The 27,532-nt window shown below is 39.8% G+C and overlaps 1 protein-coding gene across 2 annotated transcripts in view; it reads left to right on the top strand.

Annotated features, from left to right (window-relative positions):
• DOCK1 (dedicator of cytokinesis 1) overlaps nucleotides 1-27,532 on the top strand; it is a 258,024-nt gene that overhangs the window by 17,652 nt on the left and 212,840 nt on the right. The window contains exons 4-19 of one of the 2 annotated variants that reach the window (XM_082764404.1): nucleotides 54-109; nucleotides 1,585-1,681; nucleotides 5,226-5,374; nucleotides 8,488-8,623; nucleotides 10,064-10,221; nucleotides 10,793-10,874; nucleotides 11,302-11,437; nucleotides 11,784-11,856; nucleotides 14,064-14,143; nucleotides 16,412-16,537; nucleotides 17,724-17,848; nucleotides 18,151-18,249; nucleotides 19,220-19,292; nucleotides 20,714-20,817; nucleotides 21,262-21,445; nucleotides 25,839-25,936. In XM_082764404.1, the coding sequence (XP_082620530.1) occupies nucleotides 54-109; nucleotides 1,585-1,681; nucleotides 5,226-5,374; nucleotides 8,488-8,623; nucleotides 10,064-10,221; nucleotides 10,793-10,874; nucleotides 11,302-11,437; nucleotides 11,784-11,856; nucleotides 14,064-14,143; nucleotides 16,412-16,537; nucleotides 17,724-17,848; nucleotides 18,151-18,249; nucleotides 19,220-19,292; nucleotides 20,714-20,817; nucleotides 21,262-21,445; nucleotides 25,839-25,936 (1,776 nt within the window). Of the gene's footprint in view, nucleotides 1-53; nucleotides 110-1,584; nucleotides 1,682-5,225; nucleotides 5,375-8,487; nucleotides 8,624-10,063; nucleotides 10,222-10,792; nucleotides 10,875-11,301; nucleotides 11,438-11,783; nucleotides 11,857-14,000; nucleotides 14,144-16,411; nucleotides 16,538-17,723; nucleotides 17,849-18,150; nucleotides 18,250-19,219; nucleotides 19,293-20,713; nucleotides 20,818-21,261; nucleotides 21,446-25,838; nucleotides 25,937-27,532 lie in introns of both variants that reach the window. The other variant, XM_082764403.1, reaches the window with a different exon arrangement.

Below are 27,532 nucleotides of genomic sequence, written 5' to 3'. Positions count from 1 at the left end.
TATGTGCACCTGGCTATTTCAAATAACTTATTTCCTTTCTCTCCTTCCCAAAGGGCATATTTCCCGCCTCCTATATTCACCTTAAGGAAGCAATAGTTGAAGGAAAAGGGTGAGTTTCATTTGAAAAATCACAAAAATCCATTTTTCTGTTGGTATAGATACAAGTTCAGTGCGTTATTGGATAACTTGCACTTGTTTCCAGTTAGTTACTGAGCTTATGCCAGTGCTGTGTGTTTGACAAGCAGCTCACCTTGGTTTCAGGGGTCTGCTGTCGGTGCTGTGCCCAGCTTAGCTGCAGCTTCATGGAGCTGAGCTGCTCTGGAGTGATGAAGAGCTTCGGAAGAGCACATAATTTACCAGTTTGCTTTGTAGGTTTTATTAGTCCCTTGATTCGTGGCTACTTAGATAAAATTCATCCAGCTCATCTCCATTTCAGTTCAGATTTCACTTTTTCCAGCTCTGTTTATCTTCCAGCCCTTGAGTTTTAATAATTCTGCCTGGTCTGCTAAAAGAGGGCTTTGATTCGAGAGACCTTCCTTTTTGTGCAGATGTAGTTTAAGTCGCTTAATTCCCCCTTCAATGAATTTTGAGGGATTGGACAACTCACTGACAGCCGTTATCCAGGCATCCTTTCCTACCTTGCAGAGAAGCTCTGCCGAAGCGCTGCCTTCCAGCCAGGGGTGGTTGTCTTCTGATCCTCCTGCCTAATGTGTGAGGCTATGAGTAGTTAGTGCTTCAACAGATGTAAAATCTTGGATCCTTCTATGTCAAATCAGCATTGCTGGACATAGATTAAAAGTTCAAAAAATTGGTGTAAAAGATACTTCTTAAGAAAAAAGTAGAAAATCAGGAAAAAAAAAAAAGTGAAGTTAATAAATAATTAGCCAGGTATGAAATGTAATGTAACAGGATTAAAATACTGTATTCCTTTGTGCCTGATTTATTTTTATACGCTATTAACTATGTAAATGATAAAACTGCTAATCATATGATTGCTGCATAATGACATCTTTCTTGCTGATTACCAAACTACTTTTGAGTACCCTACTTCTGAAATATTAAAAGACCTGGCTGGTGTTTCATCCTTGGATGGCACAATTTTAAAACAAGCCATACAGAAACTTAATGGTAACGACCTGCATGCTTCATTTTCTTTGCAAGACCAATAGTTTTGAAAATCAATTGGGCATTGTGTGTGCTGTACATCTGGCTTATATCTTGGCTGCTTCGTGTAAAATGAGCATCTCAGTAGCGAATGGTATGGTGAGGTGTGTGTTGGTGTCTTGTGACTACAGAAACAAGTGGGGAAAAAGTAGTGAGCTCAGTAGCATAGTCTCAACCCTATTTATATATATCCTTTACAGATATATCCTCTACGTCACAGGGCGGTAGTGGCGTGTGCTGCTTCTCCTGTACATGATGATAGATTCTTTGCTAGCTTATGAATATGCAGTGGTGTTATTTTGAATCTGTCACTGCTGGATTGGGTTTGGAAATGACCGGTTCCTTCCTAGAAATGACTCTGCTGTCCTACCCCAAGCTATTACTTAACTCTGGCTTTTTTTTTTTTCTGGTCTTTTTAAGACAACACGAAACAGTCATACCCAATGAGCTCCCACTGATTCAGGAGGTTACCACAACGCTCCGGGAGTGGTCCATAATATGGCGGCAGTTATATGTTGTAAGTACCAATCCCATTCAACACACACAATACTCCATGGTTTGTGACAAAAGTAATGCCATGAAAGGTACCTTGAGAAGACTGAGGAACCTGTTAGTGGATTTCCCCTTCTCTTACTGTTTCCGAAGGCTGTTTAATGTTCAAGCAGTATTCAGCATCACCTGTGTTAAGGCACAAATCTCAGCAGTGATTGCTTGAATACTTTCTAGAACACCGTATTTCTTGGCAGAATCAGGTTTTTAGAGTGATCCTTTGATACAGCAGTAATTTGTTGAGCAATTATGACTGACTAGATGGAAAATCCTTTTTTATGAAGTGGTATTATCCAGAATACACCAACTTTTTTTTGAGATGATAGATTAGATTTTTCCAAATCTACAGACAATTGCAGTAAAGAAATGGAGAAAATTATTCTGAGGGCAGTTGTTAGGGCAGTTAATCTTTGTGAGGAAATTTGAATATTTTATGTCAAATTCCTGGGTATAAACCTCTACCTTTTGAAGATTCGTCCATGCAGGCCTTTTACATGTCACCGTTCTTGCACTTGAAGTTGATTGATTACTTCACATATATTGACCTTAAATTGCATGCCTTAAATTAGTATTTTTTGTATATGTTTAAGTTCTAAACGCATGATATACTCCTAGGAATTTATAGCAGTAAGCATTTCAAAGTTCTCAGATGAGTTAATAGAAAAATACAGTAGCCATGAAACTGCATAGATGAAAGCATTCATAAGTAAGGCGTAAGTTTTTTCACATAAACCTAAAAAAAAAGGTGGTTCAAATGTAAACCAACGTTATATTGTTGAAGATAAGGTACCCTAGCTCTGACTTCTCATGCTCTGATTGTGTAAGGTCACTATCATGAAATAATATGAACGTTAAAGTGTTGCATTTAAAGTCTGGTTTAATGCAGAATATCTATTCCTTATAACGTTCCTTATATGCCTGAAATCTTCAATCATAAAAATAGAAGCTGTATAATGAGGAGTGAATATTATAACATTACTGAGACCACGAGCTAGCACTAAGGACTATTGCTCTTAATACAGGGAAACCGGCGATGGCAAGAACTGAGAAATTACAGTTTTAATGTGCCTAGTTTATACTTAGTTTACAGTTAAATGTTATTTGAAGGTAGACAGAAACCAGAATTTCTGAGCACCTGACCCAAAACCCATTGTAGCTAATCAAGTGTCCTATAGATTTAAGTTGGTTTGAATCATACCCATGAAAGTAAAAGTTAAGATTAAAAATAGTGTGCTGGAAGTGGTCCTGTGTTGCAGTAGATGAAACGAAGGACAATATGCTACATGAAAAGAAACACTATATGTAAAGAGTTTTAATGTGACACGAAACTAGAGAGGTAAAGTGTTGAGGATCAGGGAAGAAATAAATGGGCAGGAGTGAAATAGGAGGAACAGTGCAGTGAACACAGGGAGAAGCTGAGAGGGACAAGGTAAGAGAATTTGAGAGAGATTTTTCTTTTTTTTTAATAATTAATATAAATATAGAACAGAGAGAAAATTAAAATGTCACTAGAACCAACTGTTTGGTAAACAGTATATTGGCCAGATGGTGAAACCTGTGTTAGTATTTACCTCTTGTTCCACTGCTGCATGTTACTGAAGGCAGTGCAGATTACGTTTTGGCCCTGATGTCTCTTTTTGTGTGTGTGTAACCTAATATGTAACCTGGTACTGCTTCATGCCAGAGAAACACTGCTTCCAGAACCTGCAAAGACTTGGTTGAGGAAGTTATAAAGTTTCCCTAATGTGGGAATCACTTGTAATGTGGGAATCACATCATTTTAACTGTTAATGTGTACCATCTCCATGGTCATGTATTTACTTCTGTGAAGATGTGAGCAGCTGAGGAATGCTGCAGTGCTTTGCTAAGTGCTCTGAATGCAGGAGCAGGCAAATAGGATGCTGCCAGTGGCCTCCTTTCACTGGCAGAAAGGCTTCCAGTCCTGGATACAGCTGTAGTTTGAGTAGGTACATCGTTGGGTGAGTTCTGTGTCATCATTTATACCTCAATATAAATGGAGATGGGAGGTTCAAGGGTTTTGGTTTTGGTTAACTGCAGGTAACAGGTGTCAGACTGGTCAGTTACAGACTGGAAGGATGTTCTGTGTTGTCCACATCTTGCACATCAAGCATCACTAAATGACCATGGCTATCCCCTTATTGAGTCCACAGTTTGTTTTTGAATGCTGAACAGGCTTTCAGTTCTGATTTGCAGATAGCGGAGGAAGTGGCATGTTCTGCGTCTTAGTAGTTTGCTTGCCTGCAGCACTGAAAATCATGAACCTCTTTCTCATTTGAATTTGTCTGCATTTAGCTTCCAGCCACAGGAGCCTGTTGTGTCTCTCTCTGCTACATTAAAGAGCTTTTAATAACTGGTATTTTCGCTCTGTGAAGGTTCTCACACTATAATCAAGTCAGCTTTTTGATAATCCGAACAGACTGAAGTCTTTACGTTTCACAGTTAGATATTTTTTTTTCCCCCCTGAGTCTTGGAGTCATATTCTTTTCCTGCACCTGCAATTTTTTGTTGTCTTTCATAGGTAGCAGAGTGTTTTAACTTTATTTTAATTATTTAATTCCAGTAGCTTTCAGTCAAATAAGGCCCAGGTATAGTCTGAACGAAGGATAGCTGTGCGTAGCCTAAGTAATTTGGTGATGTAGGGTGTTTAGGAAGATGTATTCTTAAGAGTGTATTGAACTAAGGGCTTAGCTAGATTTTGAGGGCTACAAAGATTGCTTCTGGGTAAGATCAAAGCATTCAGAGCCTTAGCATTATCCTTTCCTTGACATTGTCTTTCACAATAAAGACAGGCCATTGTGCTGTAACTTTGTGCACAGTACTGTTCATTTGCACTAAAACTGTACATTTGTGTTGTTCAGACCAATGTCAAATTTTGTTTTGTGGTTGAAGATTTGGTCTTTAATCTCTGAGTCTAAAATGCTCTGGAAAAGGCCATTTTCAGTGTGAAGCTTTTTCTTCCTGTGTTCTCGCTTAGCTGTGTGTTGCCAAGGAAAGTTTGCACGTGCTGTTGTGCACTCCTTAACATCCCTAGTTCCGCTCCTTATAAACAATGAAGGTATTTAACTTTTTCTGTAAGGCTTTTTGGACTTTCTTGGTTTTCTACTTGCCTTCAGATGTTGTTTTTGCACTCGTAAGGTACAAATGAACTTGGCTTTGCTCGCTGAGGAGCTGTGAAGTATTATTCTGAAGATTTAACTTTGTAGGGGTGGTGGGTGAGAAAAGGATTCTCTAACACGTTGCACAAGGAGTGCTGCAGAACCTGAACCTCTTGTTATTACAATGCACTGCTTTTAGTTCTGCTCTATTTGTTATAGAGAGCCACTAACAGAAGGTACGATATGAACCAAGAAAACATCATTTCATTCAATGCCTGTTTCCCTTGTACCCTTTTAAATGCATATTTTCTAATAGTAATTTATTATGTGTATTTAAAAGATGTTCAGAATGCTTCAGAACTAACTTCTACCCATTTTTTTTCCCCCTCCAAACAGCAAGATAACAGGGAAATGTTTCGCAGCGTACGCCACATGATATATGATCTTATTGAGTGGAGATCTCAAATACTCTCTGGGACTCTACCCCAAGATGAGCTCAAGGAACTGAAAAAGAAAGTGACTGCAAAAATTGATTATGGAAACAGGTTTGTGAGCAATATTTTCCAAGTGTTTGTGATGAAAACCAGATCAGCTTTGTATATTACACCTTAGCTATCAGTGATGTCTTACAGGTTTTTTTTATTCCTGTATTTATGCAAATATAATACTAATATATTAAAAGTCCTGTTACAGCATGATAAAGAATGAAGTTGATATAGCATCTTCTTAGTATAGAATTCAGTATATAATACCATATATTAAAGTAGAATCAATACAGAATGCTTCATGACACTATAAATTTTATATTGGTATGAAGTTGTGATTTTTCTTTAAGGTCAGTTAAAAAGTGCAAGTAGTGCCTCTGTTCAAGATGTAATTTAAACTCTGTTTGCTTGTGCAGCATAAACAGTTGTTGCCTTCTCAGTGCCACCAGCTGTGTGTGCCCTGAAGTCACTTATGCTGTAATGTGATGTTGAAGGATTTGGCTCAGAAGCAGAGTTTGGCTCGTTGTTGCTCTGTTTATGTAGTATGTGCCTTGTACCAAAAGATTTAACAGATTTAAAAAACAGAAATGAAGTGAAAATTATGGAAAAAACAAACAAACAAAAACCAAACAAACAAAAACATTAAAAATAAAGAAATGAAGTCAGAATAGGTTGGGTAAGTCAGGTATGTTAGTAATTCAGTTGAATTAACTTTTGAGTATAGGGTAACTTCCAAACAGTGATCTGGATCAAAGCTTTTTTTTTTTTTAATACAGGTTTTATATAAGTTGTCCATAGAGTTTCCCTTTTGACTGAAAAGTGAGGAATCATACCTTCTTCTTAAATCAGGAAAGCATTTGAGGGAATATTTTGAATACTGAGAGAGCGTGGTAGTACTGTGCACTGGGGACTGAAAAACTATTCAGCAAACCATTCTTTAAATTCGTCGTGATGGAAATAACTCACCGGGTTTCAGCTGTTTGTACTTTATTCCTTTCGAACTGTCAAACTTGTGGTATTCCTGTTCGTGCACTTTATCAGCAAAAGCCACAATTCAAAAAAAAAACAAGTCAACAACCCCGTTCAGTCAGTAATTTAGCATGTATAATCCGAGATACGGGCTGTTGTACCCCAGTAGACAATTAACCAGATGTTGTTGATATTATTTGTTCGGCTACTGTATTTTACCATCTGTCTGAGGAGATGGTTAAAGTTACTCTGAATAACCTCCAGATGCTCACTATTCAAATACAATAGAACATCTTGTGCTAGGCTTTCTATTCGTAATGTGCTGATGGACTAATTAAGTGATCAGAACATTCTCTGCAGAGCGCAGTCGAACTTCTGAGTAAATCCCCACAACTGCAAGGATCCCATATGTTTCTCAGCATAGTCGTAGATTCACTTTTGTCTCCAAGAAGCACGAGCGATGATTTCGCTATCTGGACAGAAAGAATTCATTATGCATTTTATAAATGTTTTCTGATCTAATCATATCCTAACTTTTCCTGTTTTGTGAAAGGCTGATTTGTAAGTAAGATCTTCCTATAAATAAAGATGACAATTTTATTGCATGTTGTCGAAATAACCGAGGAAGTAAAAGTAGTCTTATGAAGCTGTATTTATCTTGCTCGCCTGAAATTGGGTCAGTTAATTTTGTTGGGAAAACATCTTCCTTGTTCGCTTGCAGAAATCTGTAACTGGGATGTTTAAGGAAAAATTTCATTTTTTCTTTCTCCCGAGCATCCCTTTCAAGTTAAAGGATAAAACAAATGAAATCAAAGTAGTGTTTGCTGCTGTTCATTTGGCAATCCGTGCAGACATCCTTGTCCTGCTTGTGCGTAGGGGCCGGGTGATCAGCTGTTCTCTGATTTTGAGTTATGCTTTCTTCTGGTCTGCTTGGTGTCTCTCCTGCAGAAGATCTCTGCTGTCGTTCACCCCAGGCCATGCAGTTAGGGTACCACTAGGCGCATCCCCTGCTGTGACTGCTGTCCCAAAGAGCATGGTTTGGGCTGCTTTTCCCCTAGGCTTCGGTGGTGAAGCCCCATTCTCAGTAGGAAGCGTGTCTGTGAGCTTGGTGGGGCTGCTGAGGTCTTGTGAGGTGGAGCTGAGGAGATGTTACTTAATGAGCTGCTGCCTGCATGCTGTGACTTGTGTGAGTGACGTTCATCCACCTTCCAGTTACTGCAGTGTGAGTAATTAGAGGGTTTTCTCGATTGACTCTGCTCAGGGCGGTGTTTCAAACCTCCACGTTTCCCTCTTGTTGGGGGGCAAGGAGCTACCCACAGCTCCTGCTGTTCTCTCCCAGTGCTTACAGGTCATGTCCCAAGGGGATTTGCTCTGATAAACCACAAGCCTCTGGGTGGCTTAGCAGATTCTGCAAGTTTGACTTAAGCTTAACAATCAAACATCTCAAAGACAAAGTTAGAGCAGCTCTCTCATGAGGGGTGACTACAGATTAGCAGCTGATAATATTTGGGACCGTGTGTAGTGAAGGGGAGCTGAGCAGAGAAGATTGGTAGGGAAACACAGGGCAACCTAGACAGGGAGTTTCTTTATCCTGGGTTCCACTGCCAGCACTACAGTAAAGTGGAAAAATTTAGGAAATCTTCCCTAAAGGGCTTGATTATGGCAGAAGCCTTCCCCACTGCAGAAGATAATGGTAGATGTTAACACCCCGCTGCCAGAAATCTGGCTGCTGCCTTAAATAAAGAGAAACATCTTCTGCCTTCTTGTTTTTTTTTTTTTTGTAGATTTCTGCTAAACCATGATTAATATGCTGCTGTGGAGGAGAGCACGGAGTGGGAAGCAATGAACTGACCGATTTGCATGTGGCGTGAATGTAGATGTTGTTTGTTCGAACTGTCAGATGAATCAGAGGAGCAGACAACTTCTCTTGCAAATGTAGTTCCTTACTACAGAAATTACTTCCCCAGCTGTTGTGCTATTTAACTTGCATCAGTTCTTTCTGTGCTGTGGGGAAAAAGTGACTTCCAGCCGGGAGTGGTTATCTCCTGGGCTGGCAACGTGTTAAATTATTTTATCCTGTTATCAGATCATGATTTCTACCATACATCAGGTGCACACAACGTTAACCGTTAGCACTTTGCAGGTGGTTTTTAAGCATTTACCTGAGCATTGTTAACTCACCAGCATGTTTTGGTTTTGTTCAGAATTCTTGATTTAGATCTGGTCGTTAGAGATGAAGATGGCAATATTTTGGACCCGGAGCAGACGAGCACGATTAGCCTTTTTCGAGCACACGAAATAGCTTCCAAGCAAGTTGAAGAGAGACTGCTGGAGGAAAAAGTAAGATGCAGAACGCAACTGTAGCTTTTTCCTTTGAAACATATGATTGTAATTTAACTAGGTTACTGTTGTTATTAGCATTGGTAATGAAGAATTCGATATGTTTATGCGGAGTTACCAGGCTTAAACAGTTTTTAAGAACTCATGGCATTGGCTTTTTAATTTTTGTGTTTTTCTTCCATTTAAAAGGATTATTAGAAATCAGTTAAGACATATCAATAAATCAGCTAGACTTACCTTAGAGATGCAGCTGTAACAAACTTGGATGCTGGGTTTTCATGAAGTTTTATTTTTGAGAATCACCCAGAACAGTGTCCTCATATTTGTGGGATTTATGTATGCCAATCCTGAAAATTTGTTTGCTGAATTACAGGGGCAAATGTAAAGGCTTTCTCAGACTTGAACAGGCAACTTCTTTGCAATTCAAATTTTTATTTTTAAAAGGAAAAACATTTCCATTGTGAGGAGTCTTCCCAGCAGCATGAGGTAGCGAAGCACGTTGCTCATGAGCGTGCCAGTGCAGCTTAACAAGTTCCTGTGTCTTCCCGAGTTGTGAGGGGCATAGACACACTTGCAGCCCTCACCAAACGCGGTGCAGAAACATGGTAATTCGAACAGAATTGAAATTAATGCATTTTTATATCCAGAGTTGTTTCTTTGTCCCCAGTTCAGCCAGTTTCCGTGGTCATAGCCTGGCTTTGAGTTTTTTAAGAAGTAGAGTATATGAAATTATGTAGCTATCATCTAGACATCCTGTCCTGTCTTGTCTCTTCACATTGCTCACAGTCTTTTAAGAGGAGGTTTGTAGCTTGCTGTTGAACATCAGCTGCTGTTCGGGGACTTGGCAAACTGATGCCAAAGCTCCAGGTCCTCGCAGCAGGGGGCCTGGGGTTGGGACAAGAGTTTGAAGCGCTTTGCTGCCGATGAGAAGAGCCTCTGTGCTTCCAGTGCCCTTCCTCCCATCTCCTTTTTGTCCCATGTGTGCTTCTCCCTTCTGTCTAGGTGAAGCATTTCATGGAAAGTTCACAGGAGTTAAAGGACAAGGGTTGGGTAACCTGTAGAAACTGTTCTCTCTCCTGTTTTGGTGCTCTTTACCTGCCACAGCAGGCAGAGAAAAGAACGAGTTTCTTTTTTTTGTCAGGTACATCTGAGGCTCTCTTTCTTCCATTTGCTCAGCTTCCTTTTTTTTTTTTTTTTAATATGTGAATGCATCGACACATCTTTTTTAATCACTTTTTTTATTCCTTATGCTGTGGCACTTCAAGATAGATCCAAAAAATGCAGTCTGTTGTAAATTCAAGTATAAACAAAGAGGATGGGAGTAGACACTCAACAGATAACCCATATTTTTCTGTCTTTAAGGCTTTAGGAAGACTTCAAGTTCATAATGGTTAGGTATTTGTTAGGCTAAGTTAATTTTCTTCTGTTCTTCAATTACAGTCTCAAAAACAGAATATTGATATCAACCGACAAGCCAAGTTTGCTGCCACTCCTTCATTTGCTTTATTTGTAAATTTAAAAAATGTAGTCTGCAAAATAGGCGAAGATGCTGAAGTCCTGATGTCTCTCTATGATCCCCTGGAATCAAAATTTATCAGGTGAGTGTACTCCTGAGTGTGCTCCTTCATCTGTGCGTCCTCAGTTAGAGCAGTGAGGCAGTTCTGCAGGATGAGGGGGCTTATGGAAGTCAAATTTCGGTGAAATGTGTAGGACAGGATTGTCTGGGAAGTAATGCAGCAGCACTTCATGGTTGTATTCAGCACAGCATCTGGCAAGGGACCTTCGCCCTGGGTACCCTGCAGGGTCGTGCTGTTCCTTATCACACCGTGTCTTCAGTTCCTCAAGTGCAGGCCTTAAAGGAGACGTGAGCACACCTGCGAGGCTGTGTCCTCACTTAACAGCAGCTTTGACAGCAATCTGAGAGTTAGATTTCTACATCCCCTGCTTCTGGAGAGAAATTCTTACGCTTTGTTGCTGAAGAGTTGCTTCCGTTCATAAATGATGCATGCAAGGGGAAATGGCAGCTGTCTACTAAGTAAATATTAATTTGGTTAGCATGGATAGATTGGGCTTAAGATAGACTTCTGTAAATCCTGCAGTTGATTTTAAATTCCTTATGTTAAAGGAAGACACTTAAACAAAAAAGTCTTCAAAACATTGTTCTTTCAGTGAAAACTATTTGGTGCGCTGGTCGAGCTCTGGACTCCCCAAAGACATAGACAGATTGCATAACCTCCGAGCAGTGTTCACCGTAAGTCTGGGGGGCTGGTTCAGCCTGAAAATTTTTAAGTGCTTCTCTCACGTCTTGTGAATAACTCAGGAGTTTAACAAGCTGTTTGTGATCAGCAGAGTTACCTCTGCTGGTGAAAGCTCACATGAGACGCTTCTCATAAGTGGCAATGAAAAATTCTGAACACCTTGCTAAAGCTGAAGTTGCTCTCTGAAGTTTGAAGTTACAGGAAAAGATTTGGTCTCCTAAGAACTAATTCACACAGAAGTCAGGATAAGACTTATAACTCCTGTTACAATTATTCTTTTAATTCTGAGAACAATTAGCTCTTGTGCTAGAGGCTAGAATGACGAAGGCAAATTGCGAGCAACAAACGTTCTTCTGCGTACTGAAATAGGGCTTGAAATTCCATTATTGTAAAGTAATCCAACGAAACTAATATTTCTAGGACCTTGGCAGCAAAGACCTGAAAAGAGACAAAATCAGTTTTGTCTGTCAGATTGTGCGAGTGGGCAGGATGGAACTGAGGGACAACAACACGAGGAAGCTAACCTCTGGGCTCCGGCGACCCTTTGGAGTAGCAGGTAACCTCTTGTGCACTGTATCTGTATGTTTCATGTCATATTGTTGCACAGAAACTTGGGGGTTTGAAACTCCTGGGGTGTTTTATAAACTCAGAATTGTTTGGTTTGTTCAGGCTTATTCCTGTGTTGCAGAACTGACTGTAACTTTCAGGACTTGCATGGAGCTGGAGATGCCAAAGCTCATTTAAAGCACGATGCTGTTCTGCTATATGAATATCCTGAAACTGTGCAGTTGATAACTTCATCCCTGTGCTGAATCACTGTTTCCTGACCCTCAGGGTGTCCCCTCACAACCCTTCTTCCTGTGTAGATCATTAAATTCAGTGTTCTTTGTTTTCGTTTTCAGTAATGGATGTTACCGACATAATTAATGGAAAAGTTGATGATGAGGACAAACAGCACTTCATACCCTTTCAGCCGTAAGTAGGGAATAGTTTAAAGAATAAGTAGAGATGAAGGGTTATGATTTTTTTTTTAATTATAGTTTAACCTTTGATTGAAAGAAACTTTCTGTAGGTATTCTGAAGTTATTTCAGTTTGATAATTTATCTTGGATAGTACTTTACATTTCTTCTTAGTAATTTCCCATTATTTATAATAGTGATAGTACTAGAAACATTTTTTTAAATTTTTAATGAGTTTAAGGCATGCATTCTCAGTTTTTGTTTTCTTTTTGTTTAAAGCTGTCAGGGTTATAATGTTTGAGAGGTGAAATGCTTAAAGAAGTTACATTGCTGGTTTAAGTCTGCCTAAGATTGAAAAAGACCAGCAGCATTTCCAGCATCCATGACAGGGGACTTCTGTGTAATGAGCTAGTGATAAGATACAACTTTTCCTTGGTAGCAGTTATAATTTCATGGCAGGGGCCACAGTAATTGTACAAACAAAGATGACAAAGGTTGAGAATTTTGAAAGCTGGCTTGATATACGTTCTGGAATACTTCCTCATGCTCCAGCTGTTTCTTATGAGACTTTACCAGAAACCTGAAGTATTTTGGTTGGATGCTAAAGGAGATTTGTCTGCTGCACATATTGTAGTTGATCTAGGCAATAAAGACTGGTCTGCTGCATGGACCTGGTCTTGGTTTCAGTCATCTGAAACTGCAGACCTTTCCGTTTCCATCTTTGAATCTAAGCTAGCAACTTGGTTGCAGGTTTTTTGTTGTTATTGCTCTTGTTCAACACGGTGAAAGATGAAGTTATATTAACATGTTAACCAAATTCCTTGATTAATGGGTATTCAGAGGGTTTCTAATAATAGAAACAAACAAAAACACCCAAAGAGCTTGAAATAATGCAGCCTCAAATTAACTTTATTTTGGCAAAAAGGCGTAAATTAGGAAGCTCCTGTGGTTTGAGGATGTGGGTATGTAGAGCAGATTGTGAGGTGCTGCAGGTAGTGGATTTATGCCTAAGGTCTAAAATGGTTTTACTGGTATGTAACTGCATCAGTGGAGTGGTGTAGAGGGTGTTATTGTGAAAATCATAATTCCATCTTTTAAGGGAAATAGAGGTTTTTAGGGAAGAGAGCTTTCATGATATGTTTATTGTATGGTAAACAATAGCAAGCTTTCTTTTAGTGAGTGTGGAAATATGCAATGAAAATGAATCTTTGTGTATCAAAGTGGATGCTAATGGAACATCTAGTTTTCTGCTCCATTAAAACTGATTTATTTTTTTCTGTATATATAAATCAGCTATTTGAAAAGATGTACAATGTTTTTTTTTTTTTTTTATTTTTGCTGCACTAGATTAAAACATTCTTCTGAAAAAGTATATTCCAAACAGCATGAATAATGTGAAAGCACGCAATGAATACTGGTGTCATTATTTCTAATGTAGACTTAGGCTGTATATGAGCCACATTTTTCTTCTCATTCCATGCTTTGCTTCTGTTGTACCACATGCGACTCTGTTTTCATATCTTTGTTTGTTTGTATTCATTCACTAGCCACCAACACAATGGCTGTCAAAAGCACTTGGCAAGATTACTTAAATGACACTTAATGCTGGCGTTTATTTATAGTTTTCATCTTTTCATTTATTCATCAAGTTTAACAGAATGTTTGGATTATCTGCTTTTCTTGTCCTATGCCATTTCTGTTGGATTTCGAGCAGCTTTTCCCTCAGACAGAGTGCACTGCTGCTTCACTTAGAGAACCACTGAAGTGACCCTGGAGGTGTTGCAGGCTTAATACTTACATTAAAAAACAAACAAACAAACAAAGCCTGCCTGTATAGGTTTTCACTGCTTAACAGGGGATTCTCAGGTGGGAGACATCCTTCCTATCCTCATGAAGTGTTGCGGGGGCTGTGCATGCACGTTCCTGCAGGAAGAAGTAACACCGCGAGTTTGCTGTACTTCTCTCCAGTAGATCAGCGTTCTTCTGATTAATGGTCTCCTATATCTTTCTTGTTACCTTTCCTGTCCTTTGTCTTGCGTTGACTAATAAATACTCTTTGTCACAACTATGATATGATCTTTGTGTTCCCTTGTTGCTGTGACTTCTGGTTTTCTGTGACCCTTTGTTTCCTGGTGTTGGTCGTCATGTGCATCCTCCAGGCTAGCGTTGGATGACGCCATTCGACACAAGCAGCTGAACATATCATCCCGTTTTTCACCCAGGGTGGCAGGGGAGAATGATTTCCTTCAGACTGTTATAAACAAAGTGATTGCTGCTAAAGAAGTCAACCACAAGGGTCAGGGTACGTACTGCTCTTTAAGTATGCTGGTGTATGTAAAATTGCTCATTGCTTCGTCTGCGGCGTGGGATTATTATAAGTTTGGAATCAGGAGTGGTTTTTTTGGTAGCAGAAAATATATTTGCACCGTTCCCCTTCCTTCGAGCTCATTCTCCTATTCCTGCCCCGTGCCTTTTGCCCCTCGGTGTCAATCCCACAGACTCAGAGCTTTCTCTGCAGTGTCCATCACTCGGACACCTCTGTGTTTCTGGGCTGGAAACTGCTTCAGGAAGTCGGCTCTTATGCCCCGGAGCTGTGGACTTTGCCCTCCTCGTGCTGAAGGAAGGAATAGTCCTTTCCTTCCCTTCCTTCTGCTTGTTTGGCAGCTGCACTCGCAGCAGTTGGCTTCCCGTCAGGATGACCGGGGAATTTCTCCCATCAGGGGGGAAGAATGGCCCCAGGACAAGGCAGCATTGCTTTTTTTTTGCCTTTGGTCTTTACCGGATTACCTTTTCTGTACAGAGCACTTCGTGATGTGCCTGGAATTTAAAAAGTGAACTGTGTGGCTCTGTTATTACTGTACTGGCTTTGATCTTTTTGGTCTGAGTTAATATACTGTTAAGCAGGCCTGCACAGAGCTCCCAGCTCCCAGGTTGTGTTGGAGTATCTGTAGGATTGGTAGGGGGTATCTGACCAATTGACACAGGAAAGATCGTGTATTAGAGTAAGTAGAACTTAAAATTGATTTATTTATTTTTTTTAATTCCTCATTTAACTAAAGGGAAAACTGAGATCTGATTTCCCTCCCGTTATTTTTCCCTTGTGACCGGTGTGCATCAGAAAGGAGGAAACTCACTGCGGCTTCTTGGATTCGTTTTCAATTCTTTCCCTAAGACAAACCTCCCGAGCAAACCAGGAAGGATGAGGAGCTGCTGCTTAGCTGGTCGCTGTGGGTACAGTTACTGCTTGATGAAATAGCAGCTGCTCGAACTGTCCTTGGCAACAAGTCAGAGCATCGCCATTTGTAAGAGGTTTTAGTGGAAGAGAAAGCGAGCTGCCAAATCTCCACAAAAAGAACGCGTAGTTAATTGGGTGTGTAACAGGATAACCCACAATTTGTTTTATAGATGAACGTTTTTGGGGTATTTTTTTCATAGATTTTAATTTTGGGATTTTTTTTTTTCCTGAAAATTGCTGCTGTAATTATTTCATGCTTCAACTTAATTGCCAGTCGCTTTACCAAGTGTGTATGACTTAATTTTTTTTCAGTTTAGCGTCTTTTTTTCCCCTGTAACAAGAGTGCCTGATGTTAGCTGGCAAATGTTGGCTTTAGTGTCTCCTACTACTGAGGAGAAAAATACCAACAGAGTGAAGCTGATGCTGTCGTCGGTGTGGTTAGGGCAATGAAACCAGCTTATGGGGTGGTGGAGGTGAAGTTCAGGGTATGTGTTAGCTCTTGGGGTCTTCATTGGTGTACTGATGCTGGGTGGGTGTAAGATTTAACTCTGCTTTCAGTGGAAAAAATTGCCATTTCTCCTTCTTTTCTCCTGTGGAAGATAAACGTTTCATTAGAAAGAGCTTGAGAGAGTTCAAAGCTTGAGGCAGTTCTCTTAATGGCTTAATAACTGTGTTCCTACAAGACCCTGTGTGTACGAGTCTGAAGAGCCTGAAATGAGAGAAGTCTGCTCTCACAGTGCTGCGAGGAGGAGGAATTTGATTTCACTCCGGCTTCGTGTAAAGGGCCCTGCAGGCCTGCCGTGTGTCCGCAGTGCAGGCCTCGGAGGGGTCAGCTGTTGACCGAAGGCTTTTCTTCTTCCAGTTGATGCTTTATGGCCCTGCTAACCTGTTTTCCTTCTGAATTAAGACCCGTTGTAGTGAAGTGTTCACCAAAATCTCTGGCTTTATGAGCCTGTCCCTGAGAAAGCTGCATGTACCTGCTTCTGAACATGTGCCTTAATTCATCCTTGCCAAGGTGTCTTCCAGACGGTATCGCTGCAAAGGCACAAATCCTTATCTTGCTCAGGTCTTCATTTTTTTTAAAGTACCTAGTTACCAGGTGTAGATGTCACTTTTCTAAAGAGTTTGATAAGATCAGACATGGCTGTGTTGTACTCATATTTCTGCTTGATGAGCTCTATTTTGAGTTTCTCTGAATGTGTTAATGTATTTTTTGTAAGGTAACGAACAGCGACCTTGATGTATCCTCTTACCTCTTAGAATATGTACAAACACAATTTTCTTCAATAACTAGGAAAAAGCTCAAGTTTAATAATTGTGGTTTTTACACAACAGGTTTGTGGGTGACTTTGAAACTTCTTCCAGGAGATATCCATCAAATTAGAAAAGAGTTTCCACACCTAGTGGATAGGTCAACAGCAGTGGCTCGGAAAATGGGATTTCCTGAGATTATTATGCCTGGTAAGCTGTTGTGTGAAATAATTCTGCTTTGCTATGTTTTGATCTTCTTTCCATATCTGCAAGTATGGAAGATTTGGGGGGAAAAGAACCCAAAAAAATGTTAATTTGGGATATGGTATGTATTAGAAATAAGACCTCATCAAAGGATCTTGTCTTAAAATAAATATCAAATAGTTTGATGGTAAAAGTATACCTGCCACATGTGCTGCAAAAACAGATTAAAGTAATAACCACTTCCCTTCCCCCTAAGCAAAGACATGCTACCAAGGTGATGATGGAAATTCTCTGTTTCCAGTGAGGAAAAGACATGCTTGATATTATTTTCCTTAGCAAGGGCATATGTAAAATTTCCATCTCCCGAGATATAATCCAAACCAGAAAGTAGATAAGATTTTTCAGAGCAAATGGCTTGATCTGCAGATATGCAGGTCTCTTAAGGTTTGTGCTAGATTTGGATAATGTACTTGAAAGAAAGTCAGACTGTCTCCATTATACATACATTCTGTGGACATTCAAATTCGGTGTTTATTTATCTGCCTGTTTATGATATAAATATCTATTTAAGTTATCTACCTCTTGGATTGGGAAACGGGATTTCCAATAATTCCATTTTCTAAGTTTTAATTTAATTGGGGTGAAGCTGAGGACTGTGCTAAGACATAAATCTAAATATAACCCTCCCCTGCAGCCCTCAAACCAGTACAAACATCAAACCAAGTCCTGATGCCATGTTACAGAAGACCTGTATAGGCTGTCATATTTTAAAATTGAAAAATATCTGTGTATGAGGTAAATTAACGATGAAATTTAAATTTATCCTTTCAAATTAATGATTTAAAAATGAGACAAACAAAGAGAACTGAGATGTTTTTGGAATGATATGGTACATAAGGTTGATGTAGTGTTCTTTTAGTCCAGAAATAATTGTGATTATTTTTGGTTGCTTTATTTGTTAGATTCAGTTTTGCGCGCTCTGAGTTGGGAAGTCAGGTTTTAGAAGTCTTCAGACAGTTTTAGTTAAAACAGCTACAAATTTTGAATGTTCAAGATTCTGTGGCTTTTAAATATTTTGCCATCTATACGTTTGTTACTTCTGAAAATGTGGTGGTTGTTGTTTCTATGCACAATTTCATAACTCAGTAGGCAGGCTATGCGAATTGCTACCAACTTTCCTTTTTTCTTCTAGGTGATGTTCGTAACGATATCTATGTAACGTTGGTTCAGGGAGATTTTGACAAAGGCAGTAAAACAACAGCAAAAAATGTAGAAGTTACAGTGTCTGTTTATGACGAAGATGGAAAAAGATTAGAGGTATTATTATTTTTTTTAATGTTAGCTGGTTTATATGCATCTGTCTGATCTTTCTCAACATCTTTTTAGAAGTCTTTCAACTATAAAAAGTCCCTATTTTTATATACGACAAAATTTTCTCCTTTATCATGACCACCTCATGCTATCAGTGCATACAATTTGATATTAATTTCATGGGACGTTTTGAGTGAGCCATTCTGTTTTATTTCGATCTACTTACGAACTTATTTTTTGTTTACTTGAATTGAAGAGTGGAGCTTAAGATGGGCATAAACATTTTCTCTTCTGTTTGTGTTTTCAAGAGTGTTATTTTTCCTGGTGCCGGTGATGAAGCCATCTCAGAATACAAGTCAGTAATATATTACCAAGTAAAGCAGCCTCGCTGGTTTGAAACTGTAAAGGTATATATATAAAGTTACAATTATTTATCCATCTGGGTTAATATGACACAAGTACATGTTTCAATGGGAAGTCCTGAGAAGCAAAATGAGGAAAACGAATGTTTGTAGTCATCTGTAGTGGAACAAAAGGAAGTCTTTCAGAGACAGCTGGAAAATAGATTACACTTTTATTGCATAATAAATTTTATTTCGTCCTTTTGGTCAAGATGACTGTTATGGGGGCACTGCACCATCTGTTTAGGAATGGTTTTCACTCTTGCCATGAAGCTGACCTAAAGAAGCAGGATATTGAGGTTAAAATATAACTGCCATACTGTTGAACTCATCGTTGTTTTGGGATCTGGCTGATTGTGCTTCAAGCTTGCTGAATTTGCTTTGGTAATAACATTTTAGCTTAAATGCTGATTTTTATGTAGGAGGCTGATGTTAGCTTAATGAAAAATATTCTGTTGATCTGTAGTCAATGGGAGCAGTAGATGTGCATCAAGAAAAGATTCACAGCTGCTCCCCACATCATTTCAAGTCCAGGGATGCTCTGGTTGCATGCACTGCCAGAAGGTGGCTGCTAGGGAGTCACAGAAACATAATTGACACCTTAAGAAGTTCGCCTTTGCCAATCAAACTCAAGGTGGGCTTGTTCCTGAGCTCAGGGGATTGATAAGGGATGCTTTGAGGTTACAGCCATCGTGTCCCTGTCAGCCATAGTATCTCCAGATCTTGCTGGGTAACTTAACAGGCTTGCTTTGTCCTTTCTCTGTTTCTTAGTGCAAGGATTGTTGATTTTCCTGGGGAGTTTGTGACCTTTTGAGGTCTTTGATGGCAAACTGAGGCTTGTCTTTAATGTTAACATTTTATAAAGATCCAAGGCTAGTGTTGAAAAACATCTAGATGAGATTTGTTAGTGGTAGATGATATTTGAAGATACTGTGCCGACTGTTTTCGTCTCCATCTTCTCTCCCAATGTGTGAAGGTCGCAATCCCTATTGAAGATGTGAACCGCAGCCATTTAAGGTTCACGTTCCGACACAGGTCATCACAGGACTGTGAGTAATTTGTCCTTTTCATTGTGATTCCTGTCAGTGTCTGGTGCCAAAATGTCCTGAAACAGGCATGAAGTTCCTATCTGTAATTGACTGCTGTAATTGCTTTGGTGTGGGGATAAGCTTTTGCCTGCTTATTTAATGTTAACATCTCAGCTTTTCCATTTCTGACTTTCTAGCTTTTGCCTTTTGACATCACCTTTTTCCTTTCTTGCCCGGTCATTTCTCCAAGCCAAATAAAAGGGCTAGGGAGTAAAGCTCTCAGTTAGCAACTGAGAGGGTTGTGGTGTTGCTCATCTCAGAGGTAGGTGGTAGGAAAGGTATTTAAATACAAAGAAGCCCCACATGTGAAATAGGAACCTGAAAGAGAGGTTACAATAGCATCAGTAGTTGAAGCTCTTAAGAAACCTGGTTTCCGTTCCTGGTTCCTATTCTGACTTGCGGTTGTTTTGAAGTAATGTTGGTGTGAAAGATGCTTGCAAGCTTGTGGTTCTCCTCAGCTTTCCTGTAATGTTGCTGGCAGCTGAGGTGCGTTGAGCTGCTGAGGATCTGGCCAAGACAGCTAGACATCCTCTGTATATCAGCAATTGTTCTGTAGTAAAGTTTGGGGATTTGTCTTGGTTACGATAACGTTCATTACGTATAGCAATTACAGTGGCTGTCCTACTTGACAAGAACGTCTTTCAAAAGGTGCAGCAAAATATTTTTGCTGTAGAATACGTGCACAGACTTAGTATTGATGGGGTAACATCCACTGGATGCATTTTGAGGTGTGTAATTCTTCTTGCATACACCCATCTGTGCGATGTAGAACTCATTATCATAAGGGGTGGTTAAAGCTGTATTTTGTACATTGGTCATTGGTAAGAATTTCTCCTAGTTTATAGAATAATGCCACCTAATGAAAACAATATGAGGAGAATCAGTGTAACTGGTGTCAAAACTATTATTGTGAACTGCAAACTGCCAGAGTCAGAAAAATTTATGTGGTGGTACAAAAACTTTGGTTGGTCACTGTTTAAATATTAATTAGATGTCCTGCTTTAGGGCCCCAGTGTTTCCTCATGCTCATTGGACTATCTCAAATTACTTTCCTTCTGGTTTTATTTCTAAATTTACTTTGTAATTTATATTAACCCTTGTTGCCATGTTATTTTAGTTTTTGATGCTAGATTTTGAACGTGAGAGCAAACTGAATGCATTAGCTAGTTCCATTTGGCTGTGCAGTGGGTTAGCGTGGCCAGATGCACATTCATTTTTCCAATTTTTGGTTCTAGGTGATGTTTAAAAGACTCCTCATTTCTAGAACCTTTTCTGCATCTGAGAAACTTCACTAGTATCATTCCTATGTTCTCTCTTTTCTTATGTTTTAGGTGAAGTGTCTGTACTAACATTGAATACTTAATTATGTATTTTTTTAACAGCCAAAGATAAATCTGAGAAAATATTTGCCCTTGCATTTGTGAAGCTCATGAGATACGATGGAACGACTTTGAGAGATGGAGAACATGACCTTATAGTTTATAAGGTAGAATTTTGAGATGGTTTTTCCATAATTGCTAGCTAAGTGCGAGCATTACTTACTTTCAGTGAACTGTTGTGTTAGACAATTGCAAGTAAGGTATTTGTTATGGAATATTATATTAGAGCAACTAAATACTGTGCAATTTGCCAATATGGCAGACTGATGGTTAAACTTTGAATCTGTTTTCTTGGGAATGTTTTAATTGTTGAATTTCTTAGGCTTGCCATTGAATTTTATCTGTATGGGTTTTCATGGCTGGGGAAAACTACTTGTGTAGGTCTTGAAATATTAGATCTCGGCTCTGAGCTGTGTAGACTTGTTAGATAACTCCAGTTCTGGAGCCAACCTGCAGAAATTCCAGGGTAAAGAACAACATTTTGCTCTTATGAGGGTTTTCTGCAAGTTTTTTAAACTGTTTTCTATCTTGTATTTAAAACACTGCTGCAGGCAGAAGCAAAGAAGCTGGAGGATGCCTCAACGTATTTAAGTCTGCCATCGACTAAAATAGAGCTGGAGGAAAAGGGACACTCTGCAACGGGGAAGAGCATGCAGAACCTCGGGAGCTGCACCATCAGCAAAGACTCTTTCCAGATCTCTACTCTGGTTTGTTCAACCAAACTTACCCAGAATGGTAAGTTCATAGAACTGCTGGGTTTCTGTCCCTTGCAGCGTGAGTGCAACTGTATGCAGTGACTTGCAGACATCTCGTCTGTCTCATTGCCTCCAGAAGAGATGGTGGATTGCTCAACACGCTACCCTGGATTAAATTTTCAAGTTGCAGCAAAAGCATCTGCCCCCAGTGTAGTGTGCAACTCATGCGTGTAGTTTTGCTTTAGAGGAGTATTTGTCTCCAAGTATACAGGTTTCTGTATCTGTTTGTGGCAAACGGGTACTCAGGGTTAAAACTGAGACTTTTATATTGAAATATACTGAAAACATGCTCTGTGACGTTTTCCTACTGTGTGGATATGAATAATAGCACCAGGGAAAAGGGTGAGTTTATTTTCGAGAGGAGATGATATCATGGCCGTGCTCCAAAATAATCTGTTGTGTTATTTCCAAGGTGCGATATTCAGTGTTTCTGAATTCCGGATCTTCTGCCAGAAGCCAGTGCTGTCACTCCTGTGTTGGGCAGGCAGGTGTGTGCATGGGGCTGTGCTGCTTGGAGGCCAGTCTCCTGTTCACAAACGTTCATAGGAACATGGAAAGCTGGGGACAGGCTCCGTGTATGCTGCTTCTTTTAAAACGGCCTCACAGAAGTTTTACCTGTGTATTTGTCAGCCCAGAGGCTGCAGCAGCCAGTGCTGGTGGCAGCCACCAAAGCAAACATTTCACGCTTCCAGCCAGCGCCCTCTCTTTACTTTTCATGCTGGTTTGCCATGGGGTGATGCCTTGTTCTCCTGGGCACCCCCTGCCCAGGGGGAAGGTGGCTACTTGGATGTAGTCACCTGGCAGTGTGATTGCAGTCTTTTCCAGTGCCATCTCTTAGAGCACATCCCAAGTGCTTGGTATTCAGAGCACATCACACGCACTGCAGTTTGGCAGTCTTAGAGCCTAAGAGGATGCTTAGCAAAAAAAAATAAAAAAAATAAAAAATGCAGAGATGATTTCTGGAATTTCATCGCAAGTACAGGATGGGAGCTGAACGGTAACGCAGTGATTTGGGGGGCTTTGTACGACGCAGGAACCAGCACGTGGGATTGAACTGCATGTTCTTCTGGTTTGTGATTGACATCGTGGGGCTTTTCTCCTCAGTCTTTCCTGCTGTAGCAGGAAAATATTTGTTAGTATTTGGAAATATTTCGCAGTGGTCCATTTATTGACTGCTTTCACATAACCGCTACTGACGTGAAAACCGAGCATTGTTTTGTGCTTAATTTACCTACAATTTGCATTGAATTTTGATCAGAATTTAATGTTACTGGTAATTGTTGTCTGTGAAACTTTCTCTGAGTTGCCAAAGCCTCTTCAAAGTGTTACAGCATTACTAAACACAGTCCTCATGTATTCGCAGGCAAGTTTTAAAGGAAGCACAATTTTTAGCGTTGAACCTTTCCCTCAGGTGTACAGTGGGTAGTGCTCTTCAGGCTGTAGGTTTTGAAGCTGATTTTCTCTTCTGTAGACTTGTGAGATAAGATTGCTCCCTTAACTTTAAAAAGAAACAAAAATCCGTGATTATCTTTGCCTACCAAAGTTTTTTTCTCGTTTTGATCGTCTGTAACACTTCTTTCTTTATTCTCAGTAAGAATCACAGAATTTGCTTTGAAACTTATTTGTAATAATTATGAAATTATGTCAGTAGATCACAGAATTCTTTCTGCGTTGTATTTGATGCTGCAGATTGTGTCTGCAGTCTCTCTGAACACTTGCTTGATTTCCATTCTTTATGAACTGCGAGTCGTTAACGTTGCTGTTCTGTTAGTACCTGATGTTCTGAGCATCCGTAGCAGAATATATTAGTAGGAACGAATTGCTTGTCGTCTTAGGTTTTTTCAATTTAATTTTTAGGAAGAACAGCAGTATAAGCACAGGAGAAGGACTGCTTAAAATACATGTTTAAAAAAAAAAAAAAAAAAGAAGGTAGCGAGGGCTGGTTTGCATCCATTCCTGATGTCACGATGAAGCCAGAAGTATGTGTTCATTTTGTTTCCCTTCTTACAAGTAGCCTCTTGAGCTATGACAAACTGAGGCCTTGTATACTCCAGCAGAAGCAGGGTGATTTTGGTCACTGAATCTTCTTTTTCCAACTAGAAGTTGGAAAAGCCCTTTTTTGTGTTTTCTTTCCTGCATGAAGGATTCAAACATGTAGAAAACTAGTAACTGCTCTTGATCCAGAGACAGGACTTCAAAGAACCAGGGAGACTAGGCTTTCAGAAAACAGTTGAGGTGAATTTTACTTAATCATTCCGTATAATTAGTAAGTTTTTTAAAAAAGTTATGAATATGAAATGCAAATTCAGGTGTTTTAGTGGCATAAAAATGAAGTTGATTTGAATACAGAATTAAAGCAAGCCATTAAGAGCAAAAAAGCAAATGCTTTAGAGGGAAGATTATTTCAAAGAACAATGAAATCAGGTTACAAGTACTGTCTAACTTCAGTGAAGCAGTTTGAAGAAAGTTTGGGTATCTGTGTAGGGAAACTTCTGCATGTGTACAGGTCCAGGTAAGAATGTAATCAAGAAACAGGACTGCTCTATTGTTAAATAAGATGTAAAAGACGATCTTCACACAAATTTGATGTCATCCTAAGTTGCACTAAGCTGTTTTAAGTTTTTATTGCTTACTGGTAGGCTAGATATTTATTCTAACCCTGAGCAATTGAACATTCTCACTCTGTCTTCTTCCTCCGATACTTTCTGATCATATAAATTTCACTTGATGTAGGTGCCTGTAGTAATTGCTGTTTACTACAGGCTGAAATACGATTTACGTTCTTACTCTGTTGTACTAACAGTGTTGTGTTAGATGTAGGTGTGCTGAGAGGGGAGGATTAACTGGCTGGCTGTTACTTTGGGGTTACAGCTCGCAGTCACAGTGAACACACGTTCTTTCTGCACGCTGTAACTTAGTTTTTTGGTTGTTGGACTACGTTGACTTTTTCTGTTCTCACGTGTATTTGCTGTGTCATCACACGGAAAGAGCACATGGGTTTGGTTTCTTGGGGCATTGCACAATGCTATTCAGAGGTGCGGGCTGGCTTTCATTCAGTTAATTTCTTTTGTCAAGCTGGTGCCTTTTTAGAAGTCAGACTGAAACCCAGTTCGGTGGTGGAAAGCCACTGGCTATAAACATGCTCAAGAAATGCTTTGGATAACTCATGGAGGCATCTTCAGCTTTCTTCCAGAAGCAATTTTTCTTTTGAAGTTGAGTTTCTAAGACTTCGGTTTCATCCTAAAGACTTCTTGTAAATTGCATTACCAATAAAAAAAAAAAAAAAGGAAAAAAAAATAGGATTGTCTTACTACACCATAGCTTTGAAGTCTCTTTTAGGCCCAAAGAGAGAGAAGCCTCGTTTTGGTTTGAGTGCTGCTCAGAGGGAAGTTCCCCCAAGGAGAACCGCAATCCATTGCATTAGAGATGATTTTATTTATTCCTTAGAGGGGAAGCTTTGGGGGAACGTCTAGCAGCTGCTCTGGGTCTCTGCCTGTAATTTGCATGATGTTAGTTTGGCTAAGGCACGACGAGCTTGGAGTTTGGGGTTTGTTTCAATTCATGTTGCGTCTCAGAAAATGTCCAAGTGGCTATAACTTAGTGGTGCTTCAGAGTGGCTGTTAATATTTACTAGCGTGCTTATTTGCAGATGAAACACAATTGTGAGCTGTCTCCTGAGAAACTGGAGAATGGCGCTGTGGCTCTTCACGGCTAATGAGGGAGAGAACCTGCCTGCTGCAGCTTGTCTCATATTTATCAGGGACTGATGAAGTGGCACCATCTTGGTAGTGGGATGTAGGATTTGGGGACAAGACCATTGCAGTTGATTCATTTCATCATCTGAGCCGTAGCCTAGTCCGTCACTTGGAAGCATCCAAGTCATTTGGACATTCTGAGTTATGAAGCAGACAGCTTTCCTCTGAATTAGCTTGGCGTGCAACTGTTTGGCTTGTGCTGGTGTATTTTCTTTTCTCTGTATTCAGAGAGAGCAAAGAAGCTAGAGGCACTCACTCTGGAAGAATCGCAGCCGTGTAGATGTCACTGTGTTGGTGGCTGACTAATTCCAGTTTGGCATCTTTTTTTAAACACACAACTGTTGTATGCAGCAAATCAAAACCGAGGGATCAGGCTTCCTTGGCCCAGATTTTAATGCTGACACTTCAAAATCAGTCTGCTTTTTTGAAAGCCTTTCACAACGCTTTCATGACGGAAGCATTGCACTGCCTGTCTGCAGTGTCAGATGTACCCTACAAATATGTTATCGGCCAGTGAAAAGGGCTGACCTATCGAAGTAAGCCTGTTTGTCCTGGTGTGTGCCTGGAAATAAATATCTGGCATGATCTAATTCTTGTTTTTTTTTCCTTCACTCCTAGTGGACCTCCTGGGCCTTCTGAAATGGCGATCTAACACAAATCTGTTGCAGCAGAATTTGAAGCAGTTGATGAAAGTTGATGGTGGTGAAGTGGTGAAGGTAACAAGTTAATTTCTTTAAAAGCAAATTTGGTAACATAATTTTGCTGAAGGCTGTATTTTGAGGTACTCATCTGTTTTCTTTTCTCTCCCCTGTAACCATACTGCACATACCTGAACATACTTAAGAGATAACTGGCTACAGTTTGGCCTTCAGGAATGCAAATCCCCTTCTCCTTTCCCTCAAAAAACATGTCAGATTTTAAGTAAATTTCTAGAAATGAAGGTTGTTTTTCTTTTTTTTTTTTTGTTTTAGTGCTTCAGTGTTGCATTTTTTTTATTATTTTAATATACAGATACTGGAAGAGAGGCTGTTTTTTTCAAGATTAAAACATCTTGGAATTATCACATGGTGATATTTATCATATTTTAAATAGAAGGATGTGGAATGCATGCACCTTACTGTGTGCTGCTTGTAATTTTTTTTTTTAAATTATTTCTCCTGAAAATACTTGGCTGAGCCAAGGTATTTACATTTGCCAAGGCCACTGAGTGATTGCAGGGACCTGCATAAAGACAGATTTATTTGCGGAAAAGAGTAGGCTGAGACTTCATTGAATGTGTTGTACTAAATCAAATATAATGAAGTGTCAGAAGATGTACTGTGCTGGGGACAGGTGGCCCTTAAGGACCTATGGTGTTTTTACTTCATTTGGATTTTAATGTGTTTAATAGGAGTAGGGTGAGTGCCTCGTTTTGAGGTGACCTAAAACATCTGAGAAAACATCTGAGACTGCTGGCAGTGTTCTTTATTGAGAGTGGTAAATACAGGATCTCAGGTGTGGTTTGTGTTTCGGGAAGGTTCTCAGTTCTCCCTGCTGCTGCTTTGTTCTGGATCATTTGATAGCTAAAAACTTGACACTGATACCAGGCTCTGACGAGTGCTGTCACAGTACTGTCATTTGTAATTTTCACTCGTCTCCAAATGACACCAGCATACAGCAGATCAGTGCCTGATGGATACCAGTGATTTTAGAGGCACCAGGATGCGGCACAAACAGGGTTCAAGTAAGAGCAGAGTCAGGGGGAGTTCTCCAGCCAGCACGTGCTCATCCCTCCGTCTTACTCACTTCCCCCTCGTATGTGGGAGTCTGAGCAGAACTGGCTGTGTGCTTAGTACAGAGGCGTGAACACTTAATACTGCTCTTTTCACTGTGTTTCTTCATTTCAGAAGACCACTGTTTTGCTTTATCTCCTACGGTAACGTTCAGAAAATCTTGGTGTAGCCTGCTCTGTTGCATGCTAGTAGCACCTGGTTAGTAACTGCTCCTGTCTGTTCTTTCAGCTCTTTTGTCCTTCATGGTTTTAAACACCACATCAGACACAGGCTATGTACGCTACAGAAAGTATATATTTGATAAAACATATCCAGGTTTTCTGTTAAACTATTTATTTTTAAACTCCAGTACAACATCGCTGCCTAATGGTATTCATTCAGCACGAAGCAGGGATCAGCCAAGGTCCTTACTTAGAGTAACTGCTTCAGTGCTGTATGAAATCTGTAATTGCCATCTTCCTGTAGCAGAGGCGCTGTCTTGATCATTTGTGCGGAGTCCATGGGATGTGAGAAAATAAACTAATAGGCCAGAACTTACCC

Source organism: Aythya marila (assembly GCF_965140915.1).
Source record: "Aythya marila genome assembly, chromosome: 7".
Lineage (NCBI taxonomy): Eukaryota > Metazoa > Chordata > Aves > Anseriformes > Anatidae > Aythya > Aythya marila.
The sequence above is the reverse complement of the archived record's forward strand: the minus strand, read 5'-3'. Positions and strand labels throughout refer to the sequence as shown.